At 39.1% G+C, this 16345-nt stretch overlaps 3 protein-coding genes across 3 annotated transcripts; 2 read left to right on the top strand and 1 right to left on the bottom strand.

Annotated features, from left to right (window-relative positions):
• Positions 1-667: 667 nt before the first annotated feature.
• Positions 668-1720, top strand: LOC146537551 (uncharacterized). Its single transcript, XM_085188501.1, has 2 exons — positions 668-788; positions 1053-1720. Exons 1-2 carry the CDS (start codon positions 777-779, stop codon positions 1653-1655), a joined length of 615 nt encoding a protein of 204 aa, XP_085044627.1. The 5' UTR covers positions 668-776; the 3' UTR covers positions 1656-1720.
• Positions 1721-7229: 5509 nt separating this feature from the next.
• On the top strand, positions 7230-8245 carry LOC146537550 (uncharacterized). The gene is made up of 2 exons (XM_085188024.1): positions 7230-7300; positions 7578-8245. Exons 1-2 carry the CDS (start codon positions 7289-7291, stop codon positions 8178-8180), a joined length of 615 nt encoding a protein of 204 aa, XP_085044150.1. The 5' UTR covers positions 7230-7288; the 3' UTR covers positions 8181-8245.
• A 6595-nt stretch (positions 8246-14840) lies between these two features.
• On the bottom strand, positions 14841-15839 carry LOC146537549 (uncharacterized). The gene is made up of 2 exons (XM_085187942.1): positions 15788-15839; positions 14841-15508 (listed from the first exon to the last, which is right to left on the bottom strand). The coding sequence occupies exons 1-2, from the start codon at positions 15797-15799 to the stop codon at positions 14906-14908; spliced, it is 615 nt and encodes a 204-aa protein (XP_085044068.1). The 5' UTR covers positions 15800-15839; the 3' UTR covers positions 14841-14905.
• Between the last annotated feature and the right edge of the window lie 506 nt (positions 15840-16345).

The following is a 16345-nucleotide window of genomic DNA, read 5'->3' as shown; positions in this document are numbered from 1 at the left end:
TTTAATCAATGCAAACCACTATCTAAAATCTAAGTTGTCTAGTCGAAAGGTGAAACCGTGTATACAATTAGACCGATTAATTGTTACAAACTTACTTGTAAATGTAAAAAAAAAACATGTACTGCTATTATTAGAGAAGTTAAGTAATAAGTATATACTTATCTATACTTATAATAAAATCGTAAAAGATCCATGTTTGTAAATAAATAAGATAAAATGTTATTAGTAGTATTTAATAACGTAATACACTCAAAAGCAACGATTTTTCATTTTTTGTCTGTTTGTCTGTGTTCGTGAATAAATAAAAAATAACGAAAATAACGAAGAAGTAGACATTTAAATAATTTTAAATGTCTAGTTATAGGAAATTATTTGCCTCGAACGAGTATCGAACCCGCACGTTACAGTCCCACGTTGTGCCCCTGCGCCACGACTGGCCTTCATTAAGTATTATGTAATACTTCTCAACATTTGCACTAGTTTTACAAGTGTACAATAAATCTCTAATATGTACGCAGACAATTAAACTACGAACAAGCTGCATACTTAATCTTGTTCGACTAAATTAAAAAGTTAACGACATTGGCCGCATTCTTGTGAACTAAAATCGATCATACGTCGAATTCGCCGATCTGTCAAACTTCCTGCACCCTGCGCCCTTGAAAGCCAGTTATGTTCGAAGTTCCGTTTCGCGTCATTATAGACACAGTATAAAAGCTGACTGAAACGTAATGAGATCAATCAGTAGCTTTCGAGCAGTCTAACAGAAGTGCACGATGAGATTTCTGGTGGGTTTTATTGCGTACTCTCAGAAACCAAGGGTCGTTGTTACAAGCTCCATTAGTTACCGACAACGTTCTCTACTTGTGCTGTGAATTGTGATATGTATTGTGTGACGGATATTTAGTTATTTTGTGCCAGATTTTGTTGAGTCCATTTTTTAATGAATCCTCTCAATTAGATATTTACTATCATAATCCTTTAAATTACAAATACTTGAAGTTTAATTTATTCATGAGTCAAGGTTTTTAATACTATTTATATTTTCATAGATTGTAGCCGTCGCCGTCTTCGCCTGCGCCGCAGCCGCACCTTCCGGTGCTCTGCTGGCCGCACCCTACTCCGCCGGGCTCCTAGCCCACGGAGCTCACTTGGCATACGCCGCCGTCCCCGCAGCCCTGCCCGTCAACTCTGGAGACATCCAGGGAGCCGCCATCGATGCCCACGTGCAGGTAGCCGACCACGTCCGCGCTGTCAACGACCAAGCCGCAGAAATCCAAGGTCGCGCCATCAACGCCGCTGAGGATCACGCCTGGTCCGCAGTCAACGCCGCCCAAGTGGCCTCCGCCCAGATCGACGGAGTTGCCGCTAACGTTTCGCCTGTTGCTGCCCGCCAGCTCGCCGGTCACGGTGTAGTCGCCCCCGTGGTCGCTGCCCCCGCTGTCGCTGCCTACTCTGCTCCCTGGGTCGCCCCCGCCATCTCTGCCTACTCTGCCCCCTTGGTCGCCCCCGCCATCTCTGCTTACTCTGCCCCCATTGTCGCTGGCGTCGCTGGATCCCACTCCGTGTCCGTCCAGAGCCTGTCTCAGTCCCACCCCGCCCCCATCGTCCACGCTCCCCTCGCTCTCGCCCACGGCCTCGCTCACGCGTGGTAAATTATTAGACCAAATTTAGATTTAATAGACAATGAAGACGTGCGATTAAAAACATTAATTTGTTACATATTCTGTATCATTTCATATTCCTCATTTATTTAAAAATAAACTAAATCAGCTTCATGCTGTATTCTGCGTGCGTGTTGAGTGGCGGAACTCATCGCCGTGAATCGCCTTGTTACAAGAGCGAGTAAATGAAGATATTAATAAATATTAATTCATTCCCTTGAGTGGGGATCGAATATACCGACCGTCGCGTTACACTCACACCTTTGTGCCCCTGTGCCATGACGGCCTCATTTATTTAAATAAACAATATATAGCAGAGTCTGCTATGTGCGGGATACAAGATTTCTTTTTCTATAGGTAAATAAAGCTTCTAGTGCCAAGACAGTCCACCGTTTCTTAAGTATTTTCATATTAGATTTTCCCATTTATTTCCCAAGAAAAGCAAAAAACAAATGTGAAATTGTGCTAATTCACGTTTGTCCTAAAAATTTTGTGGCACATTAAAGTAATTAGTAACTTGTTTTACTTAGCTATGAGAAGAACCGCGCACATTCCTCAACGTCGTAAAATCCTGTCTACGCCATGCGTTCAAACCCTTTTTATGTATACCGTCATTCTTAATCATAACAACAAATTTTGTTATGTAATTGATGCCTTCTTGTCGCAGTGTCTGACTGTAAGGGCGGTGGTTGTGGATCTAATCCCCTCTCGGGAGAAAGATTATATTTAAATTATTTTCATCGCTCAGACCAGACAAGCAGCGGCCTTCGATGAAAACATAAAAATATAAAGATCTGAAAAAATACTGTAAAACACTACCAAATTAGCTACATAACAATCAATATTAATGGCTTCTGCGCGGCAAATCCGCGTAAATCCCGATGCCGCGTAAATTCCTGGATAAAAAGTAGTATATTCGTTGCTCTTTAATTGCCTCTATATGTGACTTATTTTTAAGGGGTAGATTGATATATACTATCGTGGAGTTTATAAAACTAAGGAAATCAACATTTTACCTTACATATATTTCATTATTTCTACAGCGCTCACGATTAAAGCAATTTGATTATTATTGGTATTTAGGACTCACTAAGAATTACACTGTAATATAATATAGCCTATAGCACTCCTGAGGAATGCAGCTTTCATCCAAAAAAAATCGACTAGTAGTTCCAGACTTCTTAGCATTTATATAAAGAAACAAACAAAATTCTTCCGATTTTATATATTAGCATAGATGAAAATTACGCTTTTATCTTTCAGCTTATTGACATACCTACATATAGATAAAACTCCTCCGTTACTAAGTTCCTGAAGAAGAAAAAAGAAAGCCGAAATTACTAGTGGTGAAAATCGGTATGTAGGAGAACATAAGACGTTTTAGTGAAGACTACGGAAGAAAAAAATAGAAATAGTAGTATAATAATTTAGTAATAAGTATTTTACCAGTGTCAAGTATGTCCCTTTGGTTGTTATTAAATTAGTTAAATGTGGACTTTGTATAGCCAGTGGCGGACTAAGGGGGGGGCGGCGGGGGCGGTCCGCCCCGGGCCTCGGGTCCTAGGGGGCCTCCAAATGGTGCAAATTCCCTTAATCAAATCTTAAATAAGTCTTTGAAAAAACGCATAGTATCTACTTAAGAGGAAGTTTGAGGTTGGAGGGGGCCCCAAATAAACAAAAAGGTACAAGGATTAGTGCAGCCTGTACCGGTAGTTTAAATTATATTAATTAAAATTACTTTTATCTTTCTAATGTAAATAATTTAGTTTGCATGTGGATCCAGTTTCGTAATTTTTTACTTCAAGTTCCTAGGGCCTCCAGACCGACGTCATTTTATAAAAGTTTGTGTACTCACTAGCGTGAAAGTGGGGCCCTCCCAGAAGTAGCGCAAAATAAAGGTACATCTCTGCTCTGTCTGGGAGGATGATTGAGCCATCAGATCGGTTTGGGTGCTTATAAGGGGTCTTAAAATAGTCCATAAATAATATATGTAAAATTATAGCGTACTATTTCAAAGTGGTTTTGGAAGTCAAATGGCAGTTGCTCCATTTAAAAAGCGCCATCCGCCGCTAATATGGAACGCAACAACGTATCAAGTACGAACACTGCTTAAAACGCTAGTACCCAGACAGAAATTCCGCTTTGTAACGTGGAATATTGGCTCTAACCGGACGATGCAGAGAACTCGCAGATGTACTTATAAAACTTCGGGTGCACTGTGCTTTCCTCCAGGAAGCTTGCTGGAAGGGCAATAAGTCCCGCAATAACGGACAGGTTTGCCAGCTTATATACACCGGGTCACCCTCAGGTAAAAACTTCTACTTGCTATACCGTCTACCGAAATGGTTGTTTGTTGTTGGGGAAGACTTGAACGGTCACGTCAATAAGGCTGCTGAGCCGTATGAACGTGTTCACGGGGGTTTTAGATACGGACTTCGTAATGCAGAGGGAGAAAATATTAGATACGTTTTTCCAAAAGAACTCTCAGCACCTTATTACGTATAAATTGGGTCCCACTCAACTCAAATTGACTACTTATTGACCAGACGGTGTCATATGGGCAGAGTAACTAACTGTAAAGTAATTCCAGGCGAAAGTCTGACGGCCCAACATCGTCTTCGAGAAACTTAATCCTCGGATCAAGTGGTGCCACCCGAATGGACCGATGCAGACTGACTTCTTAGCAGAGGTGATGGCTAATATACAAGAGCATACCTGTTATTTTATACGGTAGAGAATGCTGGCCAGCACTATTTCGGCACATTCAGGAGCTTCACGTCACGGAAATGAAGTTGCTATAGATGGTGGATGTACGGCGTAACACGGTATGACCGCAATCGTAACACATTCATTCGAGATAGTCTTGGAGTCCGTGGACGTAGCGGATAAACTCCAAGAGCATCGCCTGAGACGGTTTGGCCACGTTACGCGGGTGCAAGTGCCATGCTATCCCAGCCCCTGGAGTGAAACCTATCGAACGCCGAAGGAAGCGCTGGTTGGATGTTGTGATGCAGGACATGAGAGCCAATGGACTCACCACCGAGGCACTTAAGACCGTGCAAAATGGAGTAGGTTGAGTAGGAAGGCACACCCTGGAAATAGCCGGGATTAATGCCAAGAAGAAGTAGAAGAAGTATACGTATTTTGTCCCAATATTAAACAATCTTTAGGACGTCTGGCAAGAGTAAAGCCAAGTTTTTTTTTACATTTTTCTCAAAAACATATTTAAATACGAGCGTCGTTACTTTAACGTAGGTAAGCGTGTACCTTAAATTGGCACTATCTTTGAAAGGGCCTCACTTTCAAGTTAGTAAGTACGCATACACTCTTACCTACTTATTAGACTATTAATCTTCAAAATTTCAGCTTTACTAAAATGACGTAGGTCTGGGGGTCCTGGGATCTCAGTCTATTTTATTTTATATCCGGAACTAATATTACTACAGCGCGTGAACTAGCTCATGATGACAAATTATTATCTATATTGGAACTAAGCTTATGATGGAAGCTTCAGATGACGCTCTGGCTGTAGTACTAGATAATCTGGTAGAAATTTACAATGAATTTGAGAATGATCAGGCTTTACATCTAGAGCAGATGATCTGCCTCCACCTGTACCTATCTATCAATTGGTAGTAATATCAGTGCTCGTACCATTCTTATTTCGGTTTTAATACAAATTCCTCTCTTCTTCCATAGTATTAGTATTTTATTTTTCTATGTTTTTGCAAGTGTAACTCAAACATTAATTACAAGATGTAAACTAAGTAAGCATACACACTAATTTGTACATGAAAAAAAATGTAATATATAAAAAAAAATTACACGGAAGAGGGGGGGGGGGGGGGATTGTTAGGGGGGCCTCATTCAACGACACCGCCCCGGGCCTCCGACGGGGTTAGTCCGCCACTGTGTATAGCAGTAGTTATTTCAGACATTGACTACTTGAGTGCTACAATATGTACTAGAGCCTATGTTTTTTGTTTTATTACAATTAATAATGTCATCGATTGCTTGCTATACTAACTAATTTAAGGGGTTGTTTTTGGGGTCCAAAGTTTGTATGAAACTTTGTTACTACAAATGCTAGGAGTCTCAAATTTTGCATGGACGTCACTAGGACGTAGTCATGGAGACAGAAATTAATAATAACATAGTTCACGCGGGTGAAACCGCGAGCGGGCCGCTAGTCTATATATATAAAATCGAAAGGTCACACACTCATCACGAAATCTCAGAAACTACATGTGCTAGGAATCTCAAATTTTGCATAGGAGTTATTTATAGGACGTAGGTGCTCGCTAAGACGGGAATTTGCAATATTCGACTCCTAAGAGGATGAAATAGGGGTTGAAAGTTTGTATGGAAAAATTTTGAAATCGCCACCGATTTTTATAAGATTGGAAATTTAGACTCTTAAAAATATTTAATTGAGCACGTGTTTCATGGTTTATTAGGATTAACCCCTAAAGGTGCAAATAAGCGAAGCTGCGCGCGTCCGCTTGTATTTAATATTTTTAAGAAACTTATAATTTTAAGACAAATATTTTTAAGAAACAACAAATTAATGAATAAATTTAAAAGAGGTACGTATCGTTATCGAATTAATTAAAAGTAAACATAATCTTGCGTGTACACGTGTATTATCAAGCGGCTTCGTATCTATATATCTCGTATACAGTAGGGTAGATAGAAGGAACATAGTGTTAAGACACTCCGTTTCACACTTTTGAAATGTTGTTGAATGGCGGAGCTTAACGCCGGGCTTTTGCCTTGTTAGAGTGAATAAATGAAAATATTATTAAATCATAATTTATTCCCCCAAGTGGGGATTCAACCCACAACCGTCGCGTTACAGTCACGCTCTGGCGACGTAAAATGTACGGACATTTTTACCCGCCTTCAAAAATAGGAAGTAGTTAGTTTGATATGTATGTGTGTAATATTGTTGGAATTGCAATTTAAGTATGATCTATTTAGGCTTCCAAACACGTGTGCTTAATTTGGTAAATGTATGTTTGTCCATGAATTTATGTACAACTAAAAGTTATACCGAGATGATTTTTTATAATTTAGGTTAAGTATATTTAAACTTAGGGAACAGTACAAGTTTTATTAAAATCGCTAGAGTAGTTTCAAAGATGTGAGAAAATTTAGAAGATAGTAGGCAGGTAGTAGGAACCATAATTTGTTTAATTTTGAATTCACAGGCTGTTTTGTTTTTTATACTAATTTTAAGTCAGTTTAATTTTTTTCAATTATATTATTAGAGATCCTTTTGGCTTGAGCACTTAGAATTGTCTTAGAGTTGTTAATAATACATTATTTTATATAGGTAGTATTAATAAATTTTATATAGGTAGTATACATACTATCTATATAAAATTTATTAATGCGAAGTGCGGACACGTGATAGTTGAGAGTCCAAATCCTATTCAAAGAATGTATATTAGATTTACACATAAATTAAAAACTACCATTTTTTAACCTTCCTGCACTCTACGCCATTGAAAGCCAGTTATGTACGAAGTTCCGTTTCGCGTCATTATAGACACAGTATAAAAGCTGACTGAAACGTAATGAGATCAATCAGTAGCTTTCGAGCAGTCTAACAGAAGTGCACGATGAGATTTCTGGTGGGTTTTATTGCGTACTCTCAAAAACCAAGGGTCGTTGTTGCAAGCTCCATTAGTTACCGACAACGTTCTCCACTTGTGCTGTGAATTGTGATATGTATTGTGTAACGGATATTTAGTTATTTTGTGCTAGATTTTGTTGTCTATTTTTTAAAAAAAGTCTCTCAATTAGATCTAATCCATTAAATTACGATTGACTCGTTGCTGATATTCTTGAAGTTTAATTTATTGATTAGTAAAGGTTATTGATAATTAGTAACTAATTATATTTTTATAGATTGTAGCCGCCGCCGTCTTCGCCTGCGCCGCAGCCGCACCTTCTGGTGCTCTGCTGGCCGCACCCTACTCCGCCGGGCTCCTCGCCCACGGAGCTCACTTGGCATACGCCGCTGTCCCTGCAGCCCTGCCCGTCAACTCCGGAGACATCCAGGGAGCCGCCATCGACGCCCACGTGCAGGTGGCCGACCACGTCCGCGCCGTCAACGACCAAGCTGCAGAGATCCAAGGCCGCGCCATCAACGCCGCTGAGGACCATGCCTGGTCCGCAGTCAACGCCGCCCAAGTGGCCGCCGCCCAGATCGACGGAGTTACCGCTAACGTCTTGCCTGTCGCTGCCCGCCAGATCGCCGGTCACGGTGTAGTCGCCCCCGTGGTCGCTGCCCCCGCCGTCGCTGCCTACTCTGCTCCCTGGGTCGCCCCCGCCATCTCTGCCTACTCTGCCCCCTTGGTCGCCCCCGCCATCTCTGCTTACTCTGCCCCCATTGTAGCTGGCGTCGCTGGATCCCACTCCGTGTCCGTCCAGAGTCTGTCTCAGTCCCACCCCGCCCCCATCGTCCACGCTCCCCTCGCTCTCGCCCACGGCCTCGCTCACGCGTGGTAAATTATTAGACCAAATTTAGATTTAATAGACAATGAAGACGTGCGATTAAAAACATTAAGTTGTTACACATTTTGTATCATTTCTCATTTGACATTTATTTGAATAGACTTTTTATAACATTAATAATACTTCAAGGTGTTCTCCGTATAGAAAGAATTCTAATTATATACCTACCTAATTGTACGAGTATCTAGAACACATATAAACAAAATCTATATTTGTCATGGATTCCAAATTTAACAGTGTTTTTTCAAGTGAATATATACACGAAGTTTTTATTTACACTAAGTAATTAAAAGTCCTATCTCAATATAGCTAAAAATCTTTTGAATCTATTACAGTTTGAGGTTTATTATGATACGGCAAGGCTTTATTGATTAAATTTATTTTTCTGCTAATTATTGCTGCGTGCAACCTGTATGGGTATTTTAATTATTTGTACATACAGATTTACAATGCAGTAATATAGTAGTTTCGCTAGCAGAATGACAACGTCTGCAGACTTTTATTTGCGTATCGTGTGAAATATGTTTTATGTAATTCCCAGTTTCAATAATTTGGTCTCCGTTTCAGTAAATAATTCCCTCTATTGAGCCGACGTTGTTTTGACGACAATGGGGTTGAGCAAGTCATATGCCTTCCATGAAGACATTTGCCAACCTTGCTTCCAGCTTTTGTTGTGTTTGTATTATGGTTTCATTTGGCTGTGTTGAATGGCTGCTAAAGTTAGGCACTGTTAACCTTTTGTCTAATCCTGTTATTAACCCCTGAATTGATGACTATTGCTTCTGAATATGAAAAAAAATATCAATGTAAATGTGTCTGTTTATAAGGAAGATTTATAATATCTATTATTACTCTTCCTTCTTTTTTTAAGATTCTTTATTGCACTAAATTAACACAGAATAAAACATACATTAAGAAAAGACATACACAACGGTGGACTTATCTCTAGAAGAGATCTCTTCCAGTCAACCCGTGGAAGTGGATAAGTGCAAAGTAGCGGGAAAGACAAGATAGTGCAGGGAAATTGAGAAAGACAAAAACAAGATAAACAATAAAATAAAACTAATAGTAATAATAAATACAAAAAAATAATAATAATAATTAGGCATGACATACACATAAATAAATAGTTATACAAAATAAATAATATATTATAACATCTAAATATAAATACATATATACTATATAATAAATACATAAAGTATATATACCTATATAAAAAGGAACAAAAAGAAAATTAAGCTTCACTATATAAGATGAGGAGAGATTGTATAAGTAACCACTATAATAAAAAAAAAAAGATTAATTGTCTAACGATGCAAGGAGATGTAGTTTTAATTGGGATTTGAAGGACTTTATGGAAGGGCTTTTCTGGATAGTTTTAGGGAGTTGGTTCCAAAGGGATGCGGCGTATACAGAGAAGGATTTCTGAAGGAATTTGGTGTTGCTCTTAGGTACGTTAAGTGTCGGTATGACACCAGACCTCCTTGAGCGTGTAGGGATAGGAAGAATGTCAAAGCGGGATCGAAGATAACAAGGAAAATTCTGGTAGTTAAGGATCTTAAAAAGGAGTGACAGGACGTGCATATCTCGGCGAAGTCGAATTGGGAGCCATTTGAGCTGAGTTCGAAATTCGGAGACGTGGTCATACTTACGCAAACCGTAAATAAAGCGTATGGCAAGATTTTGGAGTCGCTCTAATTTGTTAAGCAGCTCCTCGGTCACATCCAAATAACATACATCAGCGTAGTCGAGGATAGGTAAGAGAAGAGATTGTGCAAGCATAATTTTGGTTTTATGAGGTAGGTAGTATTGGAGACGCTTAAGAGAACGAAAGGAGAAATGCATGCGCTTGCTGACATCATTAATGTGCGGTACCCAGGACATGTTACTGTCAAAAATTAGGCCATGATTTTTTACTCTGTTACAATATTCGATTACTACTCCTGAATACAGGATCTTCGGCATTGAGTTCCAATTTATTTTTTGTCTAAGTTTGCTGCTTCCAATGATAATTGCTTGTGACTTACTTGGATTTACTAACAGTCCGACAGATTCGGCCCAAGTAAAAATAGCAGCGAGATCATTATTTAAAGCTGCAATAGTCCCAGGCAAATCGCTAACATAGCAATGCCGGTATAATTGCAAGTCATCCGCATACAGATGGTAGGGAGAAGAAATGACTCTAGATATATTGTTTATAAAAACAGAAAATAGAAGTGGAGAAAGAACACCGCCTTGAGGAACGCCACAAGTGATCTCTAACCACGTCGATGTGACATCATTAGATTTTACACATTGCTGACGACCTAAGAGATAGGAGCGAAACCAGCTTAAGGCTTCAGAAGAGATGTTAACTGCACGAAGAGAGCCCAGAAGTATATCAAAATCAACACAGTTAAAAGCGCTGCTGAAATCCAGCAGTACCATTACAGTGAGCTTGGTGTTATCCATAGCACATCGAATGTCCTCCGTGATATTCAGCAACGCACTAACCGTGCTGTGAGAGGATCGGAAACCGGATTGGTAAGGACACAGTAGGTTGTTAAAGGAAAGGAAAGAATACAGCTGATTATTTACTAAGGATTCTAGGACTTTGGATAGGATTGGAAGGATAGATATAAGACGATAATCGGTGACGCTAGAGGGATTGGAGATTTTTGGTAAAGGAATGACATAAGCATACTTCCATTGTGCGGGAAAAACATTACAAGTCAGTGAGAAATTAATAATGTGGGTGACCACTGGAGCAATGTATTCCAACACAGGAAGGATCATGTCCATGCTGATACAGTCACTTCCAAAGGATTTAGTGGATATGGACTTGATACACTTCTTGACTTCAACTTCAGTTACAGTTTTAAGAGAGAAAGATGTAGAGTCAGGTAGGACAGTAGAAGATAAAAATGACAGTGTTTCAGATTTAGTTGAAGGGCTTAAATTTAATAGGGGTGTAGTAAAAGATAAATTTAAATCATGAAGATCCAATGATACCGAATGAGTATGCTTGGTGTTGCCTACCCCGAACGACTCTAAGAATCTCCAAACTTGCGCTTGACTGAGATTCTGAATAGTGGTGTGAATGTATCGGCGTTTAGCATCCCTACACATTCTGTTGCAAATGTTTCGCAATTTTTTGTATGCAGCTAGGTTTTGTTGGCAAGGATATTTTTTATTTCTAGTTTTAGCTCTATCACGTTTACACATCGTTCTTTTAATAATAGGTGTTAGCCAGGGAGCAGGCGCATGCTTCATACGAACCGGTCTCACAGGGGCATGTTTGTCGTAAATGCGAATCAGTTCAGTAGTTAAAGAGTTTACCATACTGTCAATATTTGTTGATGACATTATGGGTGACCAGTCGATGTTTCTCACATCCTCCCTTAAGCGTTCAAGGTCCATATGCTTAAAATTGCGTTGGAGAAGTATTTTACCTCTAACCTTGGGAGGACGGAATTTATACGTAAGAAAAATTAAATCATGAAAAGAGAATGGAGCTGTCATTTGCCCATGAGAAACAACGAGATTAGGGTTAGAGACAGAGATGAGGTCAATAAGAGAGGGTCTACAGTTAGGAAAGTAATGGGTGGGACACGCCATCGGAAGAATGTGTAAGTTGTAGGTATCATATAATGTTTTTAATAAATTAGATCTTGTATCATTTTTTAACAGACAAGTGTTTAAATCGCCCGTACAGATTACATGCTCGTATTGAGGTGAAAGATATTCCAGAACACCTTCTAAAGCACTAAAATAGTTGATTTTATCATTTGGGGAGTATAAAGTCCCTAAAAGAATTTTTTTATGGTTTAACGTTACTTCCACAAAAATATATTCTAGGGTTCCTGTCGATTGATTGGGGGAGCAGGCAATAATACGAGCAGTAATGTTGTTGCGAAGGTAGATACCGACCCCACCGCCACCTTGCAAAGTACGATCATTGCGAAACAGCTGATAACCTGGGATACTGTAACTAACAGAGGAAAGAGAAGGGTTTAACCAGGTCTCAGATATACAAATACAATCGACTATGCCGGAGCTAAAGGATGCGAGAAGATCTGAGTAGTGAGCAGGAATGCTCTGAGCGTTGATATGCACCAAGGAAAAGTATTAGACGGGTTGTTAAAGGTCTTAGACAATTTATCTACAAGTGGTTCGGAATCAGAAAGTGAAGAGTGATTTTGACTTTCAGAAACTTGTGCAAATTTGATCCATGTGCACAAGTTGACTGAATACAAAATTAACACTAAGAAAAAAAAATAACATAATTTTATCATTTTACATTTACAACTATTAAAAAAAAACACAATGGGACATAATAAAAAAATACCAACAATCAAAAATAAACTTACATATGGTACAGAACAAAAAAAAAACAAAATTATTACGTGTTAAGATTGAATCTTACGAGAACATGAATGTACCCTACAAAATAAAAAAAATATTAATATGTAACAAAATATGTTATTGCATCAGCAATTAAGTATAAACCGAGGAAATTACGTTGGTATAAGCAAATCACATCCAGCCAGTTTAATTGTCGTCAGCTGATTTCATATCAGAACATCGATGCATTAACTGTTTTAGTTCAGATAGAGAAGAAATCTTACTTTTAGCTTTATTTGGCATTAATATAATAATCATGCCATCAGCCGACCAACATTTATTGATTCCAAAATGCTTACGAGCTGCTATAAATACCTCTTGGCGTGATTTTGTTAGAAATTCGGTAATTGTCATTTTAGAACCCTTCAATGATGTTTTAGCCCTCCACACGTTGGAGCGGACTTGCAAACTAGTAAATCTAACGAGGATGGGACGAGGAGAGTCTTTTTTAGCGCCCAGTCGGTGACAAGATTCAATAGCTGCAGGCCTCACGTCAGACAATTTCATTTGGCCGGATAACACTTCAATTATTTTATGCATCAGGTTTTCATCCTTGTCCTCCTTTACACCATGCATAAGAAGAACTTTTCGTCTGGACTGTGTCTCCAGGCGGTCCATACCAAGCACAACAAGTTCCACCTGTGATTTTAGTAAATTCAGTGTCTTCCAAACAAAAGCCTTGAAGGAGTGAAATTCTGTAGATAAAGCCTTTATGGTGGTAGCGGCTGCTGCAGGACCCGGCTGAGACAAGTTTTTTTCAAACTCGCCCATTCGTGTAGAAAACATAGAGGAGAGTTCCTCCATACTCTTGAGAAGCTGGTCCACTGGTGTCACCATTGTTACTTATTTAGTGTAGAAAGTTTGTGAGAAAGTTTAGTAATGTTCAACTTAACACACGTATCAAACTATTAACACATATGCACACTTATTACTATTTTAGTTAATAAGAAAAATTAGGAGCAGTAAAAATACGTCTAGTCACTTCTGCGTCTACCCGCGAAAAACCACTTCTTTGTACTCAGAAAGAGTAAGCCTTTGAACGTAAGACCGTGATAACGCCAAAAGAGTAAGTGAGTTAATTGTTTTTGTGGTGTTATCGGTTTTTCATTCCAAATTCATACTTTTAAGCATCAAATTCATCATTTTACACAAGAAAATTATACTTTTAAAATTTCAATTCATATTACCGTTGCGATAAATCAAAGCGCGACATTGTGGTCCGTCACTAAGTACAAGCGATGTCTGCGAATCTTTGGCTCTAAATTATTAATACTAATTAAGTAGTATGGAAATGATCATGAAGTTCATGAAGAAATAAAGTTGAAAGCAGCAGTTTTATATATGTATGAACACTAGTTCACTAGTATTCACATATAAAACTGTTCTATCACTCATTAGGTGACTAACATAGAAAGAAAAATTGAAACTACTGGGCGTAGAAATCAGCATGTAAATTATAAGTGCTTTCGGTAATGTACTGCACTGTATGATACCTACTGGATTTTCCTTGCCTCAGGTTTTCTCGAAATTCGTAAGGCTAAAGATAATGATGTAATTTTCCTGGTAACTGCTGAAATGGAAATATTACGACTAAAGTTAATAAAGTCCACCCAAACGAAATTGCGGGAGACTCTATAATGTTATGAAAATGTCACCGTCCAATCCAGTTTTAATAAGAAATTTTATGTTTCTAATGTAGTTTTTGAAATTTCATTGACACGAAAGCATCTTCTCTAACTTCCTTGATATTATATAATGTTACTGAAAATCTGTATAATTCAGGTATTTTATACAATAGCTCGGTAATGTGTAGAATACCTGTGTCCTCCAGGCAATGTCACTATATACATAAGTTAAGAAATTAAGAAATTAAGTGAAGAATTTATCGATTACGTGTAAATATTTAATTCATTGTTTGACTTGAGGTTCAGCAGTGGAAGGAAACAAATTCAAACGACTTCTTCATCTGTTGATAATAGTATTTTAAAAGAGAATCTATTATCTTCTAATTCTATTATTATTTCTAGTTCAAATGTACCTACATTTGAACTAGAAATAATAACAACTTATACTAATTATTATTGATAGATCGTAGTTGCGATGTATATTTAAATATGTTTGAGATGTTAAAACAAGATTTCATATCATTGTTTGATTTTAGTTTAGTTAATAATTTACTCTACTTCAAATATTTAGAAATTACAGAATTGGTAAATTTAAAAAATGTTAATATAGATAAATGAGGAATATGAAATGATACAAAATATGTAACAACTTAATGTTTTTAATCGCACGTCTTCATTGTCTATTAAATCTAAATTTGGTCTAATAATTTACCACGCGTGAGCGAGGCCGTGGGCGAGAGCGAGGGGAGCGTGGACGATGGGGGCGGGGTGGGACTGAGACAGGCTCTGGACGGACACGGAGTGGGATCCAGCGACACCAGCGACGATGGGGGCAGAGTAGGCCGAGATGGCGGGGGCGACCAAGGGGGCAGAGTAGGCAGAGATGGCGGGGGCGACCCAGGGAGCAGAGTAGGCAGCGACGGCGGGGGCGGCGACCACGGGGGCGACTACACCGTGACCGGCGAGCTGGCGGGCAGCGACAGGCGACACGTTAGCGGCAACTCCGTCGATCTGGGCGGCGGCCACTTGGGCGGCGTTGACTGCGGACCAGGCGTGGTCCTCAGCGGCGTTGATGGCGCGGCCTTGGATCTCTGCGGCTTGGTCGTTGACGGCGCGGACGTGGTCGGCCACCTGCACGTGGGCGTCGATGGCGGCTCCCTGGATGTCACCGGAGTTGACGGGCAGGGCCGCGGGGACAGCGGCGTATGCCAAGTGAGCTCCGTGGGCGAGGAGCCCGGCGGAGTAGGGTGCGGCCAGCAGAGCACCGGAAGGTGCGGCTGCGGCGCAGGCGAAGACGGCGACGGCTACAATCTATGAAAATATAAATAGTATTAAAACCTTGACTCATGAATAAATTAAACTTCAAGTATTTTAACAACGAATCGATTGTAATTTAAAGGATTATAATAGTAAATATCTAATTGAGAGGATTCATTAAAAAATGGACTCAACAAAATCTAGCGCAAAATAACTAAATATCCGTTACACAATACATATCACAATTCACAGCACAAGTGGAGAACGTTGTCGGTAACTAATGGAGCTTGCAACAACGACCCTTGGTTTTTGAGAGTACGCAATAAAACCCACCAGAAATCTCATCGTGCACTTCTGTTAGACTGCTCGAAAGCTACTGATTGATCTCATTACGTTTCAGTCAGCTTTTATACTGTGTCTATAATGACGCGAAACGGAACTTCGTACATAACTGGCTTTCAATGGCGTAGAGTGCAGGAAGGTTAAAAAATGAAGATTCTTGAATAATCTGTAAGATTTACGTTTTAGTAACTTAGAATGTTAGAAAAACTGTTTAAATTTATTGTTCCTTTAAAAATATTTGCATCTAATCGATAAAATAACTTATTAAGAAACTTAAAAACTAGTAGCTCTAGGTGATAAGAGTATATGATACATATTGTTCACTAAAGTTACCAAGGTTGGATATGTCCATTGATACGTAAGATCACACACTAATTACAATTTTAATTAATTTAATAAAATGTCAAATAAAGCGTTATCAAGTTGTTATGTAACTACTTTGATTTCTGTATTCCGTAGTCTCCAGCAAAATAACTTTTGTTCCTCTTCATTACGTTTTCCACACCTAGTAATTTAGGACTTCGCCTTGTCCATCCATTATGATGGTAA

This window comes from Heliconius melpomene, chromosome 7 (genome assembly GCF_056956725.1).
Source record: "Heliconius melpomene rosina isolate 202511_hmr_F chromosome 7, ASM5695672v1, whole genome shotgun sequence".
NCBI classification, from domain to species: Eukaryota; Metazoa; Arthropoda; class Insecta; order Lepidoptera; family Nymphalidae; genus Heliconius; species Heliconius melpomene.
This window is presented reverse-complemented; position numbering and strand designations above follow the sequence as displayed.